General features: G+C 37.7%; 1 protein-coding gene across 3 annotated transcripts in view; it reads right to left on the bottom strand.

Annotated features, from left to right (window-relative positions):
• Positions 1–429: 429 nt before the first annotated feature.
• Positions 430–17736, bottom strand: part of MTM1 (myotubularin 1) — a 48686-nt gene continuing 31379 nt past the window's right edge. For 2 of the 3 annotated variants that reach the window (XM_055818216.1, XM_013299919.3), the window contains 7 exons: positions 16759–16947; positions 12174–12359; positions 10951–11157; positions 7327–7419; positions 5552–5665; positions 5028–5204; positions 430–2717 (listed from right to left, as the gene is read on the bottom strand). In XM_055818216.1, the coding sequence (XP_055674191.1) occupies positions 2550–2717; positions 5028–5204; positions 5552–5665; positions 7327–7419; positions 10951–11157; positions 12174–12359; positions 16759–16947 (1134 nt within the window). In that variant the 3' untranslated portion in view covers positions 430–2549. The remainder of the gene's footprint in view (positions 2718–5027; positions 5205–5551; positions 5666–7326; positions 7420–10950; positions 11158–12173; positions 12360–16758; positions 16948–17736) is intronic. The other variant, XM_027788073.2, reaches the window with a different exon arrangement.

Raw genomic sequence — 17736 nt, forward strand, 5'->3', positions numbered from 1 at the left:
TGCCACTCACACCCCAGCCCTGCTTTGTTACCCCTCCTGGAAAACACACGGGTGCCTGGAACCTTCCTGCTCACCACTTCAGAAGCATCCCCGGGTTTGGTGGAGCAGCGGTGGCAGCTGTGACAGGGAGATGTCCTGTTCAGGCCAGTGCCTGCACCCCAGGGTGACAGCCCAGGCCACCCACCTGGGCAGAAAGGGGAAAAGTCTTCCATTCACACTAATCTGTTTGTGTGCCTACATTTGCAACTTTAATTGGACACTTTCTGGAAAATGACTACTTTGAACACATCCCTGTGTTTGCCTAATATTGCCATATAAAAATAAGATAAGATACTGGGTTTAATTTTATCTGTTGACTTGGAAAAAAGCCAAGCCCACACAGCGACATGTCAACAAGCTTCAAAGACTGAAATTTGACCAAACCAGTAATGAAGATTGGTATGTATATATGTAATGAATTAAGTGCAAAAAGAACCCTTCCATTATATTACTTTCCCAAATGCAACAGTTTATCACGTAGTGTTTACATAGTAAAAACGATTAGATTTTCTGAACTTCTTCACACTGCTCAGAGATGTCACCAATATGTTCAACTCAAATACAGAAACTTCAAATTTCTAATAAAAATAGCTTTTTTTTTTTTTTTTATAAACCACAAGTAAGTAGAAGGCAAATATACCAGAGTAGTATGCATAGCTTTCAAAATGTAAGTTATACCATCAACAATCGAGTATCCTTCTTCATTTATCTGATGTAATGCATCTTAACCAGCCAAGAGTTACCTTAAGTCAAGATTTTGGGACATTGTTATTTTGGAAATACATACCGAAGAACATTGATGGGAGAATGAAGTTTAGAGGACAAAACCAAGTCATATATGAATCATGTCTATTTAAAACACACACGTGCCATATGCTCTGAGCTTCCCTGAAAATAATAGTGCAATTCAGTGTATATACTGAATTAAATCAAGAGGCGGTACACTTTTATTCCTTTGAAAAAATACTGTTCTAAAAATATTCAGATGTCCTCTAAACTTACTTTATGGAACTATAGCTTTAAATTTAGTTTTCATATGCAAAATATTTACACTTTATAAACTTGCAGAATTTCTAATAAACTATATTATATATACTTACACAAAACAATTTATATATAATCCTATTATATCGTGCAGATCAAAACTCACCACATATACAATAATTTACAATGACAGAAGCCTCAAGCATCAAAATATCTCCTTTGAAATATCAATATTAGATAGTCTCCTCTACAGAGTCTGGAATTGCAGTATTTATTTCCTGGATCGCCTGAATACCATTAAACTTCTGAGAATATGCAAAATTTTAATTAAATATCAAGTAGCAAGGTTTGTGCTGTCGTAAGAAATGCTTGCAACTATTAAAAAAATACCTGAAAGGTACAAATTAAAGGTTTACTGGAAGCCTCTGAAATGAAGGCTTGAAGCCAGGATTCACTGGAAGGTTCAATGGAAGTGCACACACTATAGGCAAATCTTGTACACTGAAGTCCCTTAAATACTTAAAAATAAATTTGTTGAAAAAAAAAGTTAAATTAAACAGTAAACTATAAATGTACAAGTTTTCAACAGTATTTGTAACTGATTTTTTTCCCTACTTTGGTATAAAAGCTCCTTTAAACAGGCACACTTACTTTTAGAAGACAAACACAAGCTTTAATACTATGGCTATTGCTGGATACTTAAATGATGTGTCTGTGGGTCTGTTTTTAATTATATAAACCTTCTTTATGAACCATTTTATTCGGTATTAATCCAAAGAACAAATATTGCTAACAATATTTGTAATATACTTTAGTGCTGAACAGTTAGCCAAGACAGGACTTCTTAGAATCTAGTACAATTGTAATTTGTTTTAAAAAAACCCCACCTATTTAGAATAAAAAATAGATTTTTTCTTTTATTTTGATATCTACTGAGCTATTTGAACTTTTTCATTAGAAGTGTATCAGTGAAATCCCTTCCATATTTTTATTTATTTCAAAAAGGAAAATTTGGGATTCTGAGGTAACCAGAAAATTTCAACACTTCTCTCTGAAATCTCACAATAGAATTTATTTTATCTCAAACTCCACAAATGTATTCCTAACAGGAATACACACATACCTAATTTTACACAATGTGAATATTCCTATTGTCATTAATGTGTTTTTTCACAACATGTAAGACTGAGCATGAATTTCCTTACAGAAACATGACCTACAATGTAATAAATTAAAGCATTCTTATGAAAACAATAATATCAGTTTAATTCCAATTGTACCAGACTTTCTAAAATAACTCTTAAAGTCCTCCATAACTAGAAGTTGATTAATAATGTTCCCAGTCCACAGGTTCTGAAAGGCACGTAATTGAAGAGTTTGTTTTGAGTCCTCCTCAAATGAAGACAGGCTAAAGTAACTTGTGTTAGGACAGTCTAATGTAAGGCATTAAAATATTCCTGTTTATGCTATAGATCTATGTTAAGCACCACTTGCTATTACAGTATAGAACGAAGCCAATATTTTCTTCAAAAATGTGTTTGTACTTGGGACATCATTTGTGAGGGAGATGCTGATGAGGTTGATGAATTGGAGATCTTAGAATTATTTGTGATCTGCAGCTCTTCAAGTCTCCTTATATAATCATCACGTAACGCAAGGAGCTCCATGTAACGCTGTTCCACGGGATTTGGCTGCTAGAAAGAGATCTGCATTAGTCTCATCACTTCAGTCCAACTACTTCTACACAGTTAGGTTGCTGTAGTACTTGTATTTTCCTGGCATTACTCAGTATTTGTAGTCCCCAACATATATAGTGAGTTGTAGCTAAGCAGAAATATTTATTTCTATAATGCAAGAGCCCTCTGCCTTCCAGTTGTTCTCATCCAAAGAAAATCTTTATACAAAACAGTTCTTCCTACCTCAATAAAATCAGCCTGCCCTTTCTGGAGCATATAGATTTTATTTTCTTATTATCTAATTAACACTGTGTGCAAGGCAAGATGGGTGTCAAAAAATCTTCAGCCAAGGTATTCTTCTTGAATTGTTAAAAGCTTTTAGATTCCAGAGATCAGATGTCTCACTACCTTCCCTAAAAACAGGATTTAGCCAGATTGACTATTTTAGCTACATGTCTTCCAATTAAAAAGCTTCCCTCACTGATAAAATCTACTTCAATTTTTAACAGCAAATTTGCAACTTTGTGTAAACAAACAAGTGAAATAAATGCAAAACTTTATTATAGTGAATTTTGTAAGTAAACCTGAATGTGTTTAAAAATCAACTGTCCTAGTTTTCAAGAGAGTAATGAAACAAATGGAAAAGACGTATTATCACAAATGTCCAAGGCAGGTACAGAGCCTAAAGTTACCTTCAGCTGTGTACATCTGTCAAGAAGTTGCTGCTGTTTCACAGTTAACTGCCTGTAATTAAAAGCTATTAGCAGTACAGTTTCAGGAGCAAATGTAAGGCCTCACCAATTCAAAACCAGTTGAACCGGCACTCTTACATGCACCACTCACTAGGCACCCCAGATGAGGACGGCAATGAATGCTGAAGCAACTGTGGAAGTTACATCAATGACTGAATGCAGTTACTAAAATTATTAGAGATGCTGATTAGAAATTAGGGTTAATAATGTTGCTAGTGACAGACCAGACTCTTCATTAGACTGGAATCTGATGCGTAACATGCTTCTAAGTAACAGCACTATGAAAGGTCATTGAAAAACTAGATCAGGCCACATGTCCACTACTCAGCTGCTTAAGTCAGGATGAAGCACAAATTTTGTGTGCAGAAAGAAAAAAAAAAAAAGGCTGCACTTTGTATGTAAAGATGGTGAAGATGAGGGAGCAGTAGTAGCAGCATAGATTATCACAGGGTTTGTATTTCTAAGAAACTCCTGCCAAAGACCTTCCCTGAATAAAAGCAAAGCACATTTTAAAGTAGATTTACAGCTAATTTGTATGCCCTATAATCTTTCACTTTCTAAAATACATATTTTGATTCACGTCTTGTAAAATGTCCTCATTTTTCACAACAAGCAACAAAAGCTTTAAAAACAGAACTTTAAAATTAAAACTAGCAATATACTTGTAAGAAAATATAGCAAACTGGCTTTCTTGCAGCCTTTAAAGTGTTGTAAATAATACAGGAGATCAGCTGCGGGAAAGGAAGTTCATTGCTTGGAATCTCCTGATTCATTCCAGGGGCTGGATCATGAAGACTGCTTCCGTCAAAGAAATTGCTCCTCTATCTTCTACTCAAAACTCCAGAACTTGTTAAGAAGGACAAATAAGTCTCTCTCCACTATCTTTACATGCTGCATTGCCGAGATCTCTAGCAAGTTTGTAACAAACATTGAGTGTCCATATATTAAACGTTAAAAGCACAGAAATGAATTCTGTGTAATTTGATAAAAGCTTTTCTGGGCTTCCAACCTGATCCACTTGTATAATTTTCAGTAACAAATTGTCATCAAAGTTACATTAAAAAAATAATCTTACCATAAGCCATCAATACAGACAGCTGTTTTGAAAGAGAAAGGACTGAACAGGTCATCGTAATTTCTAGATTTCATACACTTTCTCAGAAAAAGGAGAAAGGCTAAGCAAATGCAGCCAACTGAGTTTGTGATGCTAATGCCCTAAACTCTTCAGAGATAGGTAAGCCTATCTCTAAGCATTGTCATTTGCCCTGTAGTAGCATCAAATGCCCTTAAAAAATGCTCCCCGAGCCCTGTCCCCAAGGAAAGAGGATAGAAAGAGCTTGAGGACGACTTGATACTAAGCACTGAAATAAATTCAGTGTTCTGAGAAGAGCTCAGTGGAAAAAAAAAACCAAAACCCAAAAGCTGAACAATAATTTTGACCTTTTTTCTCTATCTTTACCAATATAGGATTAAAAACCTGAACAGATTACAGGTACTATTCTACAAGTCAGTTATGACACAAAATCCTATTTCCAAAGTCAAAAAGCATTTTGTATGTTATAGCAAATTTACTTACTTGTTGCCGAATTCTTGGGTTCCACCTGATGTAGTAATTGACCCAGAGCTCTAAATGACGCATACTGGCTACTGGATAGAGTGCTCGATTTAGCTCTTTAGTATAAAAAGGATTGGTATATTTAGTTTTTTCACTGTTTATCAAAGACCATAATGACAACGTTTTCTCAGTCACTTTCTAAAATGAAATTGAAATAAGAACAGTAAATATTTGCACAAAAGCAGGAAATCCATCACAGAAGCCACGGTTACATTCTAAAGTTAATATACTTCTGATTTACTTAGAAGCATAGTAAGTTACTGTTATTAGAAATATTTCAAAACAACCAGTGCTTGACAAATATTTTAGTGACTGCATAGTCTTTAAGCTACCAAACCCAAGGAATTTACCATGCAACTTATCCTGTAAAAAGAATAAAACCAGTTCAAAACCACTGTAATACAAGGAATATAACCAAGCAATACAACCCAAACTTCCTGTAATTATCTAGAGTCAAGACAGCGATACAATTAAATATGACTAACCTCTTTTTCTCGAAGAGACTCACTGTTATACAAGAAAGTACCAAACCGGCAGCTGTACAAGTGATCCAGGATTGTAATTAAGAACTGCTCATTGAATTCAAAGGCTGTAGGAAACTAAAAGCAGAAAAGACACATTTGTTCCTTACATCATAAAAGCAGGGAGAGATGCACATGCCCTGGTTTAAGAGGCTAAAGGCAGCATGTAGAAGCCTGAATACATCTACAAATAATTTTTAGGATAATGCTTTCATATACTTTATATAGCAAAGTAAGTGTTCAGATGGCATGAGATGTTCAACGTCAAACTATTCCCTGAAAAAAACTCTTCTCAAAATGTTCTAACTGCCTTGAATTTCTAAAAACAAGAATCAAATACAGAACGGTTACAGTTACATTTTTACCAGCAAAACAGTAAGATATCCATAGTGCACTCTTTATAGTGCAGCACCATACAGGAAAACAAGGGTCAGGGGTCCTCAAACTTTTTAACCAGGGGGCCAGCGCACGGATGAAGTGGCAGGCAGTCATCTGCGGCTGCTTGGTTTCCCCCCCCCCAACCCCTGGCGGGGGGGGCGGGGGGCGGGAGCGGGGGGGGTGTTCTGTAAATACTAGGGGTCGGATTGAGGACCCTGGGGGGCTGTATTCAGCCCGCAGGCCGTTGTTTGAGGACCCCTGGTTTAGCTCCTAATCTTTGTCCCTAAATGGACTGAGTTTGCTGCTTTGTTTCATTAGTTATTGAAAATATGTTTACAGCACTCAACAGCTCCCAAGCTTCCTTTTCAAGCTTTGACAAAAGAATGTTTGTCCCTGTGGTTCAAAGGACAGTTCCACAAAAACTGAAATGAAACAACAGATGCTATTAAGATAGTGTGATACAATTCCTGTAAAAGCATTCTGCTGGGTCACATCTCTCGATATGTTTCCGAGAAGCTGTCCTGGTTTTAGCTGGATAGTTAATTTTCTTCCCACTAGCTGGTACAGTGCTGTGTTTTGGATTTCATATAATAATGCTGATAACACAATTATGTTTTTAGTTGTTGCTAAGTAATCTTTATATTGTGTCAAGGACTTTTCAGCTTCTCAGGCCCTGTCAGTGAGAAGGCTGGAGAGGCACAAGAAAATGGGAGGGGACGCAGCCAGGACAGCTGACCTGAACTAGCCAAAGGGATATTCCATACCATATTACAGCATGCTCAGTATATAAGCTGGGAAGAACAAGGAAGGGGGGGATGTTCAAAGCAATGGCATTTGTCTTCCCAAGTAACCATTATGGGTGCTGGAGCCCTGCCTTCCTGGGCATGGCTGAGCACCGCCTGCCCATGGGAAGTGCTGAATGAACGCCTGGCTTGGCTTTGCTTATGTGCCTGGCTTTTGCTTTACCTATTAAACTGTCTTTATCTCAACCCATGAGTTTTCTCACTTCTACTCTTCCGATTCTCTCTCCCGTCCCAATGTGGGGGGAGTGAGCGAGCACCTGCATGGGGCTTAGCTGTCAGCTGGGGTTAAACCACGACAGAAGCCTGTATCCAAGACAGGCCAGCTTTGCATGCATAGCCAATGCCATGTTAAGCAACATAACCACAGCTTATATACGCCTTTTAGAAATATGGTAGAGACATGGTATCGTTTAAAAGCAAATCCACTCTTTTGGACTACAGCATCAGAGCACAGAGGTATGCTATCCTCTTCAAATACTTTGGTTTTAAATAAAGACCTAGGTTTTTAATTCAGTAATCTCTTAACAATGCTGCCTTCTGAAGAATGATATAACATACCTGTTTAGACATCTGCCACACACAATCAATAAACTGGAGAAAGATGGGCGATCTGTCTGCATCAGCGTGATTTTTATCACCGTGGCCTATTCTCTGAAATGAAGCAATACAGCCTCCTGTTAATCGAAACAGTTTATTTTATGCCCAATAGACATTGTTTCTTATTTTGCACTAGCATATTAGTGCTTCAGTAATATAACAACCTGTTTTTATAACTTCAGAATTAGTTATTGCACCAAGGAGGAGAGATTCAGATATACAGAAGCACTGCAAAGCTGTTCCAAAGACATCAAATTCCAAAGTGATAATTGGTCCTGTTATAAAAACCTGCTAGTTATTGGACAAGCAGAACCATTAAAGTATCCATTATTTTGCAAATAATCAAGACACGTTTATGTAATAATTTTGTCAAAAGCCAAGTTATATACTTTGTCTTCTTTTTGTAACTTAAGCCACTGGAGAAACTCGATCATCAAACTATCCACACAGATTCTCCTCTTCCCCCTCCATACTTGAACCTAAAGATTCATCCTGAGGTAGACAGTGAACATGAGTGAGCTCAAAGAAATGTTCATGCTCCTGACAGAAAATTAACACACATTTCTAAAGTTTCGGTGAGTCACTTATTCTGAGGAGTCCAAAGTAACAGTTAAAGGCATTCTCCCCACAGACAAAAAGCAGGTTTGGTAAAAACTGTTTCCTTCCTTTTCACATATGATAGCTGAGAACAGATAAGAAATGCAGGGAAAAGAGATTCTATTAACTCCATAATTCTGCTCAAATATACTGGCCTGGAGGAGACAAAAGAAGAGCATGTATGTTGAACTAAGATGCTGTCTCTCTGCCCGTAAGACAGCAGGCTTAATGTCTTAAGGATGTTAAGAGTTATAAAACCAGTACACTACAATGATTTGCAAGATAGTTTGAAATAATAGAATTGAATGGCAGGAAATAAGAGTGAGATGAGGGATTGTAGCCGAACTCAGTGAACAGTAGCAAATGACTAGGAAAACACTGTAGGGAAGACAAACAAATTGGCCTCCTTGCTCTCCAGTTTTTATGGTTTAAAATACATTGTATCTGTTAACAGAGTCATATATGTGTTCAGTAATGAGTGAATGTCCTTCCACTTTCACTACGGCTAGAAGTTTTAGGATGTCTGAGTATTTTCCATCTATAATTATGTCTATGTCTCCTATTTCTTACATTAGACTGCATTATTAGAATGACATTCTAGATAGAAAGCATTTTTAACACCTGCAGAGTGCACCAAGTTCACTATACATAGAAAAGCAGGGGCAGGGAATCCCTTTTCAACAAGGGGACTTATTGCGTGCTTCATTAGACAGAAAATACTGGGAGGAACTACAAAGTAGTCTACTATTTAGTTATTTGTTATTAAAACATCCAAATTGCAGCCCTAGTAACATGAAAACATGACACTTGCACTAATCCAGACAATACAAGAAACTCCCTACTCTTCTCCAACTCCCCACTTGAAGGAGGGCATAACAACAATAGTTTCAGAGATGAGTTTCAGGAAACGCTACCTGCACCGAAGTGCCTGGTCCTCACTATTAAAACTCACAGATCTATCAGGTAATAACCAAACTAAAACAGAGCATGTATGATCAAAATATTTTCTGTTTGCATTATCATTTTTTATCATAGAATTATGTTGGCTGGAAAAGACCTTTAAGATCATTGAGTCCAGCCATTAACCCAGGACTGTCAAGTCCACCACTAAACCATTTCCCTACGTGCAACATCTACACATCTTTTAAATACCTCCAGAGACAGCGACTCAACCATTTCTACAGAATACTCCAGAAAATACTTCACTATAAGCTGAACAGCCCATCCAATCCAAATATACGGTACTCTCAACTGCAGATGGCTACAGGAGAGTGGCTTCAACCATTTCCAAAGATTACTACTTCAGTGAGAAAGTTGGGGAAAATAAAACAGTAGTTTAAGCAAAAGCAGGCTATTTAAATCATCCTTATTGCTGCTACATTGTCAGAGATGAACAGGTGGTCTGAGCTAGTCATCTGGAAGGGGTGCAAAAGTCCTACCTCACTAATAGGAGAAAAACATTATCTGTTGAGAGAGAACAAACTCTTTTGATTATTCAAAATAAAATTAATGGCTTAATAAAAAGAATGATAGATTACTTAGTTTTTTCAGAATGGTGAAGGACACACGGATCTCTTTTTCAAGCTGTCTGTTAAAGCATAACATGTGTGCTAGGCTACAGGTCTCCTAGTTATACAATCTCATTTTATCTGCACCATGACTATAATGTTTTTAAAAAATACGAAATAAAATACAAGAATACAAAGGCAAGCCAGTGTTTTTCCTGTGGCTGTACCATAGACAGAATACTTCAAAGTTTTATGTAACACACCACTACTAGAAGACTACAGGTAAGTATACAAAAAAAATGGACTATGACAGATACCACTCCCAATGATCAAAATGCAAATCTCCTAAAGGTGCTCTGAAGCTTAGAATGTCAGATCAAAGACTGCTGCAGCATACAAGCACACTTTGTACACTATACACACACCATACAATAAATGGTGAAGTGGTTCACGCTCAGTAGCTATACATGAATTTCCAAGTGGCTGAGACAGTCTTGCAAACGTAAAATGGGCATGAAATACACACATAGGTATATTCTTCCATTTCTTGATTTTTTCCAGATTGCCTATTTTCCAAATTTTAGCAATATTAAGTAGTATCTTTAGAATATTCCACTAGGGACAAGTTGTCTGTGCAAATGACTTCTCCTGAAGGTGTGGAAACTTCTTACTGTGAATTACAATGTTCAGCATCAACAAGCAGCACTGTTGTAAAGCTCCCAACTTATGTTTTAAGTTTACATATCAAAGCACACTCACCCTGGCAATCTATTCTGCTCCTCCAGGTTCCTCATATAGATTTCCTGATTAAATGGTAAGCTACCAAATTTAAAACAAGTTCCACTGAGACTCTGAAATGTTTCCTAACATGAGCACCCTTGACTTTGCACTTCGCATTATGCATGGATATTAAGGACTTGCTACAGACAATTTCTACTTAACCTTCTAAGCACCCAGAAGACAGAACAGAACTAGAGCCAGCATCATCAGTGACAGCCTCTTGAGAGCTATTATGACAAGGGTAGAATACTGGGAAGCAGCATTCAAAACATCACTTAAAAGACATTGGCCAGATTCATTCATATGCTTCCCATAACATCCAAAATAGTCCAAAGGGAGGGTGAAGGAAAAGCCCCATGTTCCAGCCTTATTTCATCATCTTTTGAAAAGTTTGAGAAGACAATTCTTCTGCCTTCTCATTTCCTTTGCTTAATAACCACAACCCCAGTAACCCTAGCAATTCTGTGTTTTCAAAAGCGTGTAAAGAACTAAATATAAGTTCTCATAGAAAGAACAGCAAAAAAAAATTAACTAAACAGGTCCAAAACCAAAAGCTCTTCTCAGATTTACCTGGAAATGTTTTAAATCAGAATTCCAAAATAAAGAATTATCAAACCCTGACACAATGACTAGTTTAATATTAAAAGCTTTTTAGAACATTAATGTTGCATGGTTCTTGCAATTATCTTCTAATTCTTACCGATGCAAATTTGTGTCCAAAGCTTATCCACTCTTTTTGCACCAGAACTTCAAAGCCTTCAATTGTTCTGTAGTAGCTGTCTAGCATCAACATGGCCAGCGATGTTAGCTGTGCTGTCCGGTCCCAGCCATCACTGCAGTGAACCAACACAGAGCTCCTTCCTGAGGACACCCTGTCTGCCACTTGAATAGCTCCCGTCAAGACAAGCTAGCAAAGAGGAACAGACACCAAAGACCACTAATTAGTGTTATCATTCTAACAAAAATAAATTGATTTATTTGTATCTACACAATATCTTAATTGATACTATTTCCATTAAAAGACCCGAGGAACATGGTGTAGTCAATTGGAAAAGAATTTTCTAGGAGATCAAGTAAATTTCTGGTATAAAAATAGAGAAACAGATTGGTTCCCTAATCCCTTAGTAAGGTCTAATTCATCTCACAGCAAATTCTTAAAAAATGGGGCAGAAAGCAGTAACCTTGATAAATCAAAGAACATAAGCTTCTTTTTTAAAGAAAGAGAGGATTTACCATAGGATATACTCTCTAAAAAAAATCTGTATTTCATTTGGCTCCTTTCTTTCAGCTAAATTACTGAAATATTTCAGTTGTTGGACAAAGGAACTTGTACCCTTCTAATATGCTTATTTTCCAAATATTAACTTAAAATGAAAATTTATTAAGTAGAATTCATTACATAATCTCTCAATACTTTTGCATAGCTATACTTGAGGCAAAAGGTCCAAAGGTCAACCAGTAAGAACACTGGTGAATTACCAGTTTAAGTATTTTATTTGTGCTACAAGGTGAAAATTACAAAATTTACAAACACATTTACAAGATTTATTTACAAAACTATAATCCACAAAATAAAGTTACATACATACTGACAACTGAAGTAATTACTAATCCTTCACAATGACAGCTATCTATAGTCCGGCACTGCTAGAAACAAAAAGAAATCTCTTCTCTTACATGTGAAGGCAATCAGACTAACAATGCATTCCTCTGTTAAAGACTGGTATTTGACTTGAGGTAGACAATAAATGTTGCATTTCACCTACTGTTGCTTAATAATGTTAAATCATAATATACTCTGCTGGCTTTGTAGTCCAAGTAGTTCAGTGTGTTCTGTATCAGGACTATCTCAAAGTCCAGCAAAGAAAGCAAGTCTGACATGACAGGCTTGGTCAAGCGTTATTTCAAACAGCAAAAAGTTACCTTTATATGTTCTAACCAATGGGTTGATTCCAGACTCGACAACCAGTGTGATTCTTCCACATTAGGGTAAACAATGTCCTTCAACTTCTTCAAAGATTCCCGCATGACATGAATATTATGAATGTCCAAGAAGAAAAGTTCTGCGTTGGGATATGCATCTTCACCTTCATATCCACCCCCAGTTGCCTACAAACAAGAGATCTAAAATTAACTTTAGTCACATATAGACTGTTGTAGCAGCTCTTCAACAGAACAAGAAGGGACTGAATTTTGTTTATACTTTGTTTTGTAGTTGAGCAATATGTAATTTCAGTTGCTTGTTTAAAACATCAGTCTCTGATACAAACTTTGGAGGAGCAAATGCTGGAGAAGGATACTTGGGGGCCTTCCTTTGTCCAAAAGGACAAAGTGTATTACATATAGCCCATGGCCAGAATGGCATTCAAGTTGCTCCAGGTAGCCTAGTTCATTTCAAAATCTCAAGGGAGTAACCCTAAAAGTAGTAGATTAACACTACAAGGTTGTTTGAACTATGGGGCCTGGAGACCTTCCAGTCGGACTGAACCAGCCAGGTTATGGACAGTGGGCCGGCATCGCATCAGTCAGGACTCAGACTGCTTTGAGAATAAAAAGCCACTGGTACCTTCCCCATTACTTTTGAGATTCACAGTGGAAATGGCTTTTCCTTGCCCAACTGACATTACAATATCAGTATTTTTTTTCTTCGTTGATGTTCACTTTTCCCACCCAGGCTTAAACAAACTCATGTTTCTGAATACAAAAGAGATCAACTTACTTCCCAGACAAATCATTAAGGTTAAATTAAAATTAAAGTACACCACACAAAACAGCAATTACTCATAACATATGAGATCATCACTACCAGGGAATAAAACTGCTCATTTGTTTCTGTATGAATTAGAAATTCAGTCAAAAGGATTTGTCTGTTTCTTTACACCACTAATTCAAAGGAGAACAAATCTCAGGTATACCAGTGCAAACTTGCTAACAAAAAGAACAAAACCAAAAATGCTTTCCTGTGTTTGAACTGCCTAGTTTACTAAAATTGAAATGACACTGAAATAGATAAAAATGATAAAATGTTTGGCCAAGTGTCACGGTTTCAGCTGGGATGGAGTTAATTTTCCTCTTAGTAACCACTACAGTGCTGTGTTTTGGCTCCGATGCGAGAACAGTGTGGCACACTGATGATTTAGTTGTTGCTGGGTAATGTTAATACTAAATCAAGGACTTTCCGGTTTCTCAGGCCCTGCCAGCAAGAGGGCTGGAGGGGCACAAGAAATTGGGAGGGGACACAGCCAGGACAGCTGACCTGAACTAGCCAAAGAGGTATTCCATACCATGGGACGTCATGTTGGTATATAAAATTAAGGGGGGTAGCCGAGGATCATTGCTTGGGGACTGGCTGGGTATCGGTCAGTGGGTGGTGAACAGTTGTACTTTGCATCACTTGTTTTCCTTTATCCTGTTCCCTGTGGATTTTATTCTTTCCCCCACCTTTTCATTATAACTGTTATTGTTGTTATAGTAATTATTATTATTCTTTCATTTTTATTCTGTTTCAATTAATAAATTGTTCTTATCTCAACCCTCAAGTTTTACATTCCTTTCCAATTCTCCTCCCCACCCGTCTGGGTGGGGGAGTGAGCAAGCAGCTGTGTGGTGCTTGGTTGCCAGCTGGGGTTAACCCACAAATCCAACTAAAATTAAAGAGTTCAGTTAAGAATAAGCTATGTTTCATTTAAGAATTAAGTTCAAGAATCTTAGATTCTGCCTCTAAGTAGTAAATTAGTAGTAACATTTAAGTTTACTTAAAAGCAACTTTTCTAACGTTAACTTTTATGGCTGAAGACTAAATGTGTATTTGGATCATTAAGAAGTTAAAGAGCCACATAAGTAGAAAGTCCATTCTACTGCTGCTCTCCCAAAACACTGAATCACCACCACTACAGAGGATGTGCCTGGTCACAAAAGGAAGTGGAAAACCCACACATACTTCAGAATGCAGTGCCACTGATGAGATTTTTCTGAATTTAGCTGTAAAATTGCATTTCCTGCAGACAACAAACCCATGCCATTCCATGAATTGTGGTAACTAAATTTTGCCTTTGTAAGCCATTACAGCCACCAACTACACATCAAGACACATCAAGCAACCACCTAGGGTACAGTATAGCCTTTGCCCGTTAATACCACCTACATTTCTGTATACTAGCACAGTATTCTCTATTCTATGCTTGCTATCTCCTTCCTCAGATGTGGGGGTATTCTCTGTGCCAGGGTTTGTGCTAAAAGAAGCGATGACACTATTTTTCTCTTTCCTTTGAGTATCATGAAGTCCTGGTGAGGAATAACTGTAATTTTAGCATCAGGGCTGCTGCAACTCCTACTGACTGTGTGGTCTTGACCTATGTACAAAGAGCACAGGAATGCATGAGTAGCATAGCCCAAGATTTTGCTTACACTAATCTTCACAGCTGTTCAAGAAAACTTTTCTCAGTGCTGATCAACATCGGCTTGCACTCTATGACACTGTCCCTCAGACCTAGCAATGCACCCTACTGCTTTTACCGCTATGATTGTTTCATATTTAGGCATATCAGGAGTTAATTTCAACACATAGGTGAAATATACCAATTTAAAAAGCTGAAAACTGTGTTTCATACTTCAGTGAGTATGTGTATATAAAGTTCAGCCACAATACATCTTTGAAACAAATGGGGTAAGAGTTTGAGTTTGTCCAAGAACTGAGGAAAAATTTAAGGTAATATAAGAATTGACATTCCTTCCACAAGGCAAACAGAAGGATTACATGTTTTGTTCACCCACAAAAATTCAGTCTGCAGAGGATAATGCAACTTGCAAGCAACTGACACAGACCCTCAAAATACAAACCATCAGATGAAAACCTAGCCAAACAGACCCTAGGATACAGTTTCTGAAAGTGTGTGTGCTATACAAAAAAAGCACCTCATTTCTTCCTTAATAAATTATATTCCCTATCAAAGAGAAAAAGGGCCATAAAGGTACATGTATGTGCTTTTAAGCTGCGCAGAGCAAAACACTAACATTATTGTCCCTCTTGAATTCTGAAGCAACTTAATGTTTGTAACACAGAAACCTCACAGAGGCCAAGAAGCTTTACCATTTCATGCTCCTTTCAGCACAAACATTGAAGAGGACTCATTCCACTAAATTAGTGTTCATTTTGTGCCAAAAAACTACTCAGGAGCTGTAATTCCTTCTCTCCCAGATAAGCACACTCATTATTTCCCCTAAGATGTCAAACCCTCTCAAGCTCATTTCTCTCATGCTCTTTGCTGTGCAGACACACACCTTCACTAATAAGTACCGAAGAGCACACCCACTTCATTTGTGCTTGAAGTTCAGTGTGTAAGGGACTATCCTAGACATGGGAGTGAAGTTTGTACATTCTCATACGAAGAAAGCATTAAACTTGTGTCCTTCACCGCCTCTCCCTAATTAGGTTTTTTCATATGAACATGGAGCACAACAAAGTCTGATGTGCTCTATGTGTGGGAAAATCACCTTGAGGCAGGGAATTAGAGAAAATTGGGTCCTAACAGAAGCGTAGGTGGTTTTTTTTTTTAGGGTAAAGTACAGCTACCACCTTCAGGATGGTTGGCATGTATCACCAATGCATCTACATGACCACAGTTCCCTAAGCAACACATCCTGCCAGCTCAGCACATGCTGATAGGAGTAATGGAGGATGGAGCAGAGTGGAGACACCACAGCCAGGCTCTGCCATGCTCCCTGCAGGAATGGGAACTCGATGGCACCACACAGCTGATCAGCTGCATACCAGTTGCTGTATGAAGAATCCATGAGATGCCTGTGGCTGAGCTAACCATTGTGGTGAAATTACTTTCCTCAGATGAAAATCTCATTGTAATACTAATGCATACCTCCCTCCCAAAGTTACCTGCTTCCAAGGTACTACTACATCTCACTGGGCACACAATACCAGTTAGTAACAACAATATGTATATAGTCACTCAAGCTCCACCTAAATGTGATGGAAATGGACTAGTCCTGGACTGAAATAAGTCCAAAGGGGGAGAATTGTTGTCTAAACTCCCAGAACCAAACAAAGGATGCCTAACAGTGGGCTAGGCTTTATGCACACAGCCTTCCCAGGACAGAACTTTTCCAGAGGATATGAAGCAGAGCTGTGGCTTGCACAGAGGTGGCATGTCACTCAACAAAGGGCACGCTCTACAGCACAGCCTTACATTTACCTCACAGTGCAGGTGTAGTCCTATTAGATTTCAGTCCCGTGCTAAGATCTGTGCTTGACTACTAACAGACAGGGTAAAGCGTGTCTGGAAATCCACACAGGGTCCTGAAATCCTGCTTATGACCTGCTTAAGGCATTCATGGCCTTGAGCCCCGATATTTGGTTATGTAAATATATATTTATTTACGTAAGTTTATGTACATTAAGATTAGTACTGCTCCCACAAACCTCCTCACAGAAAACTTGACACTAAGTCTCCTTCCCACCCCCCTTCACAAATATGACTATTAAGCATCTGTTTACCTTGTTCGCGACTGCATTGACATTGGGCCTAGCATCATAGATGGTAAGTTTTGAGATTTGCCCATTAGCCTCCCTGATGATATCAAGGTATCTTTCATCATCTTTATTCCGCTTGCCACTCATTCCAACAAGAGGCTGACTGCAGCGCATAATAACAGCTTGAGTCTCTGGATGAATCCATGACAGAACCTAGTCACGTGTCAAAAACACATCAGAAGAAATATATTTTATTAACAAATTGTAACTTGAAATGTCAAAGTTACATTCTTTAAAAGAGCTAATATGAAGGTTAACACTTCTTTTTTTTCTTCAAAAGATAATCCCCAGACATTTAACTGCTTCCACTGTAGTCTCATAAAATTTAGTATTAATAGTAATAATCTTTAGAAGAGTTCGTTCTTTTAAATACTTAACTTTTATTGAAATTATACTTACTTATACAGTCCAATGCATTCTAATATTTTCCTACAAGTTGCACAAATAATTCTGAAAAGCAAACTGGAAACAAACATAGCAATGCCTGCTGATACTAAGAAGCAATTCAGACGAATGAAGTCATTGTAGAAAGTGACTAAAATGCTCCAATTCTACAAGAACAACTTTTCCTTTTTTTTTGGAGTAGGAAGGAAAGTTGAACCTTTCTAGAGTATCTTGAATGTTTTCCCCTTCTCCTTAAAGAACATTTTGTTCCTCAGCCCTCTTCACAAAGAGGGGGCACTGGAACAAAGTGCACACTGCCTTTGTTGTTCTTCTCAGTCAGAGGGGACTTAACACAAACAAGAGAGAGCGTGCAGCCCAGGGAACATACTACAGTGCAAGAGATTAAAGATAAGCAGCCGGCAAAATCTCTAACTTTGTAGCAATGAATGAAGAATATTAAGAAACAGCACTCTCATCCAGTCTGAAAGTTGTGGGTTACAGAGTGAAAGAACATCAGATATTAAAAAAAAAAAAAATTCCTCAGGAAGTATTCACTCC

This window comes from Falco peregrinus, chromosome 13 (genome assembly GCF_023634155.1).
Source record: "Falco peregrinus isolate bFalPer1 chromosome 13, bFalPer1.pri, whole genome shotgun sequence".
In the NCBI taxonomy this organism is placed as follows: domain Eukaryota; kingdom Metazoa; phylum Chordata; class Aves; order Falconiformes; family Falconidae; genus Falco; species Falco peregrinus.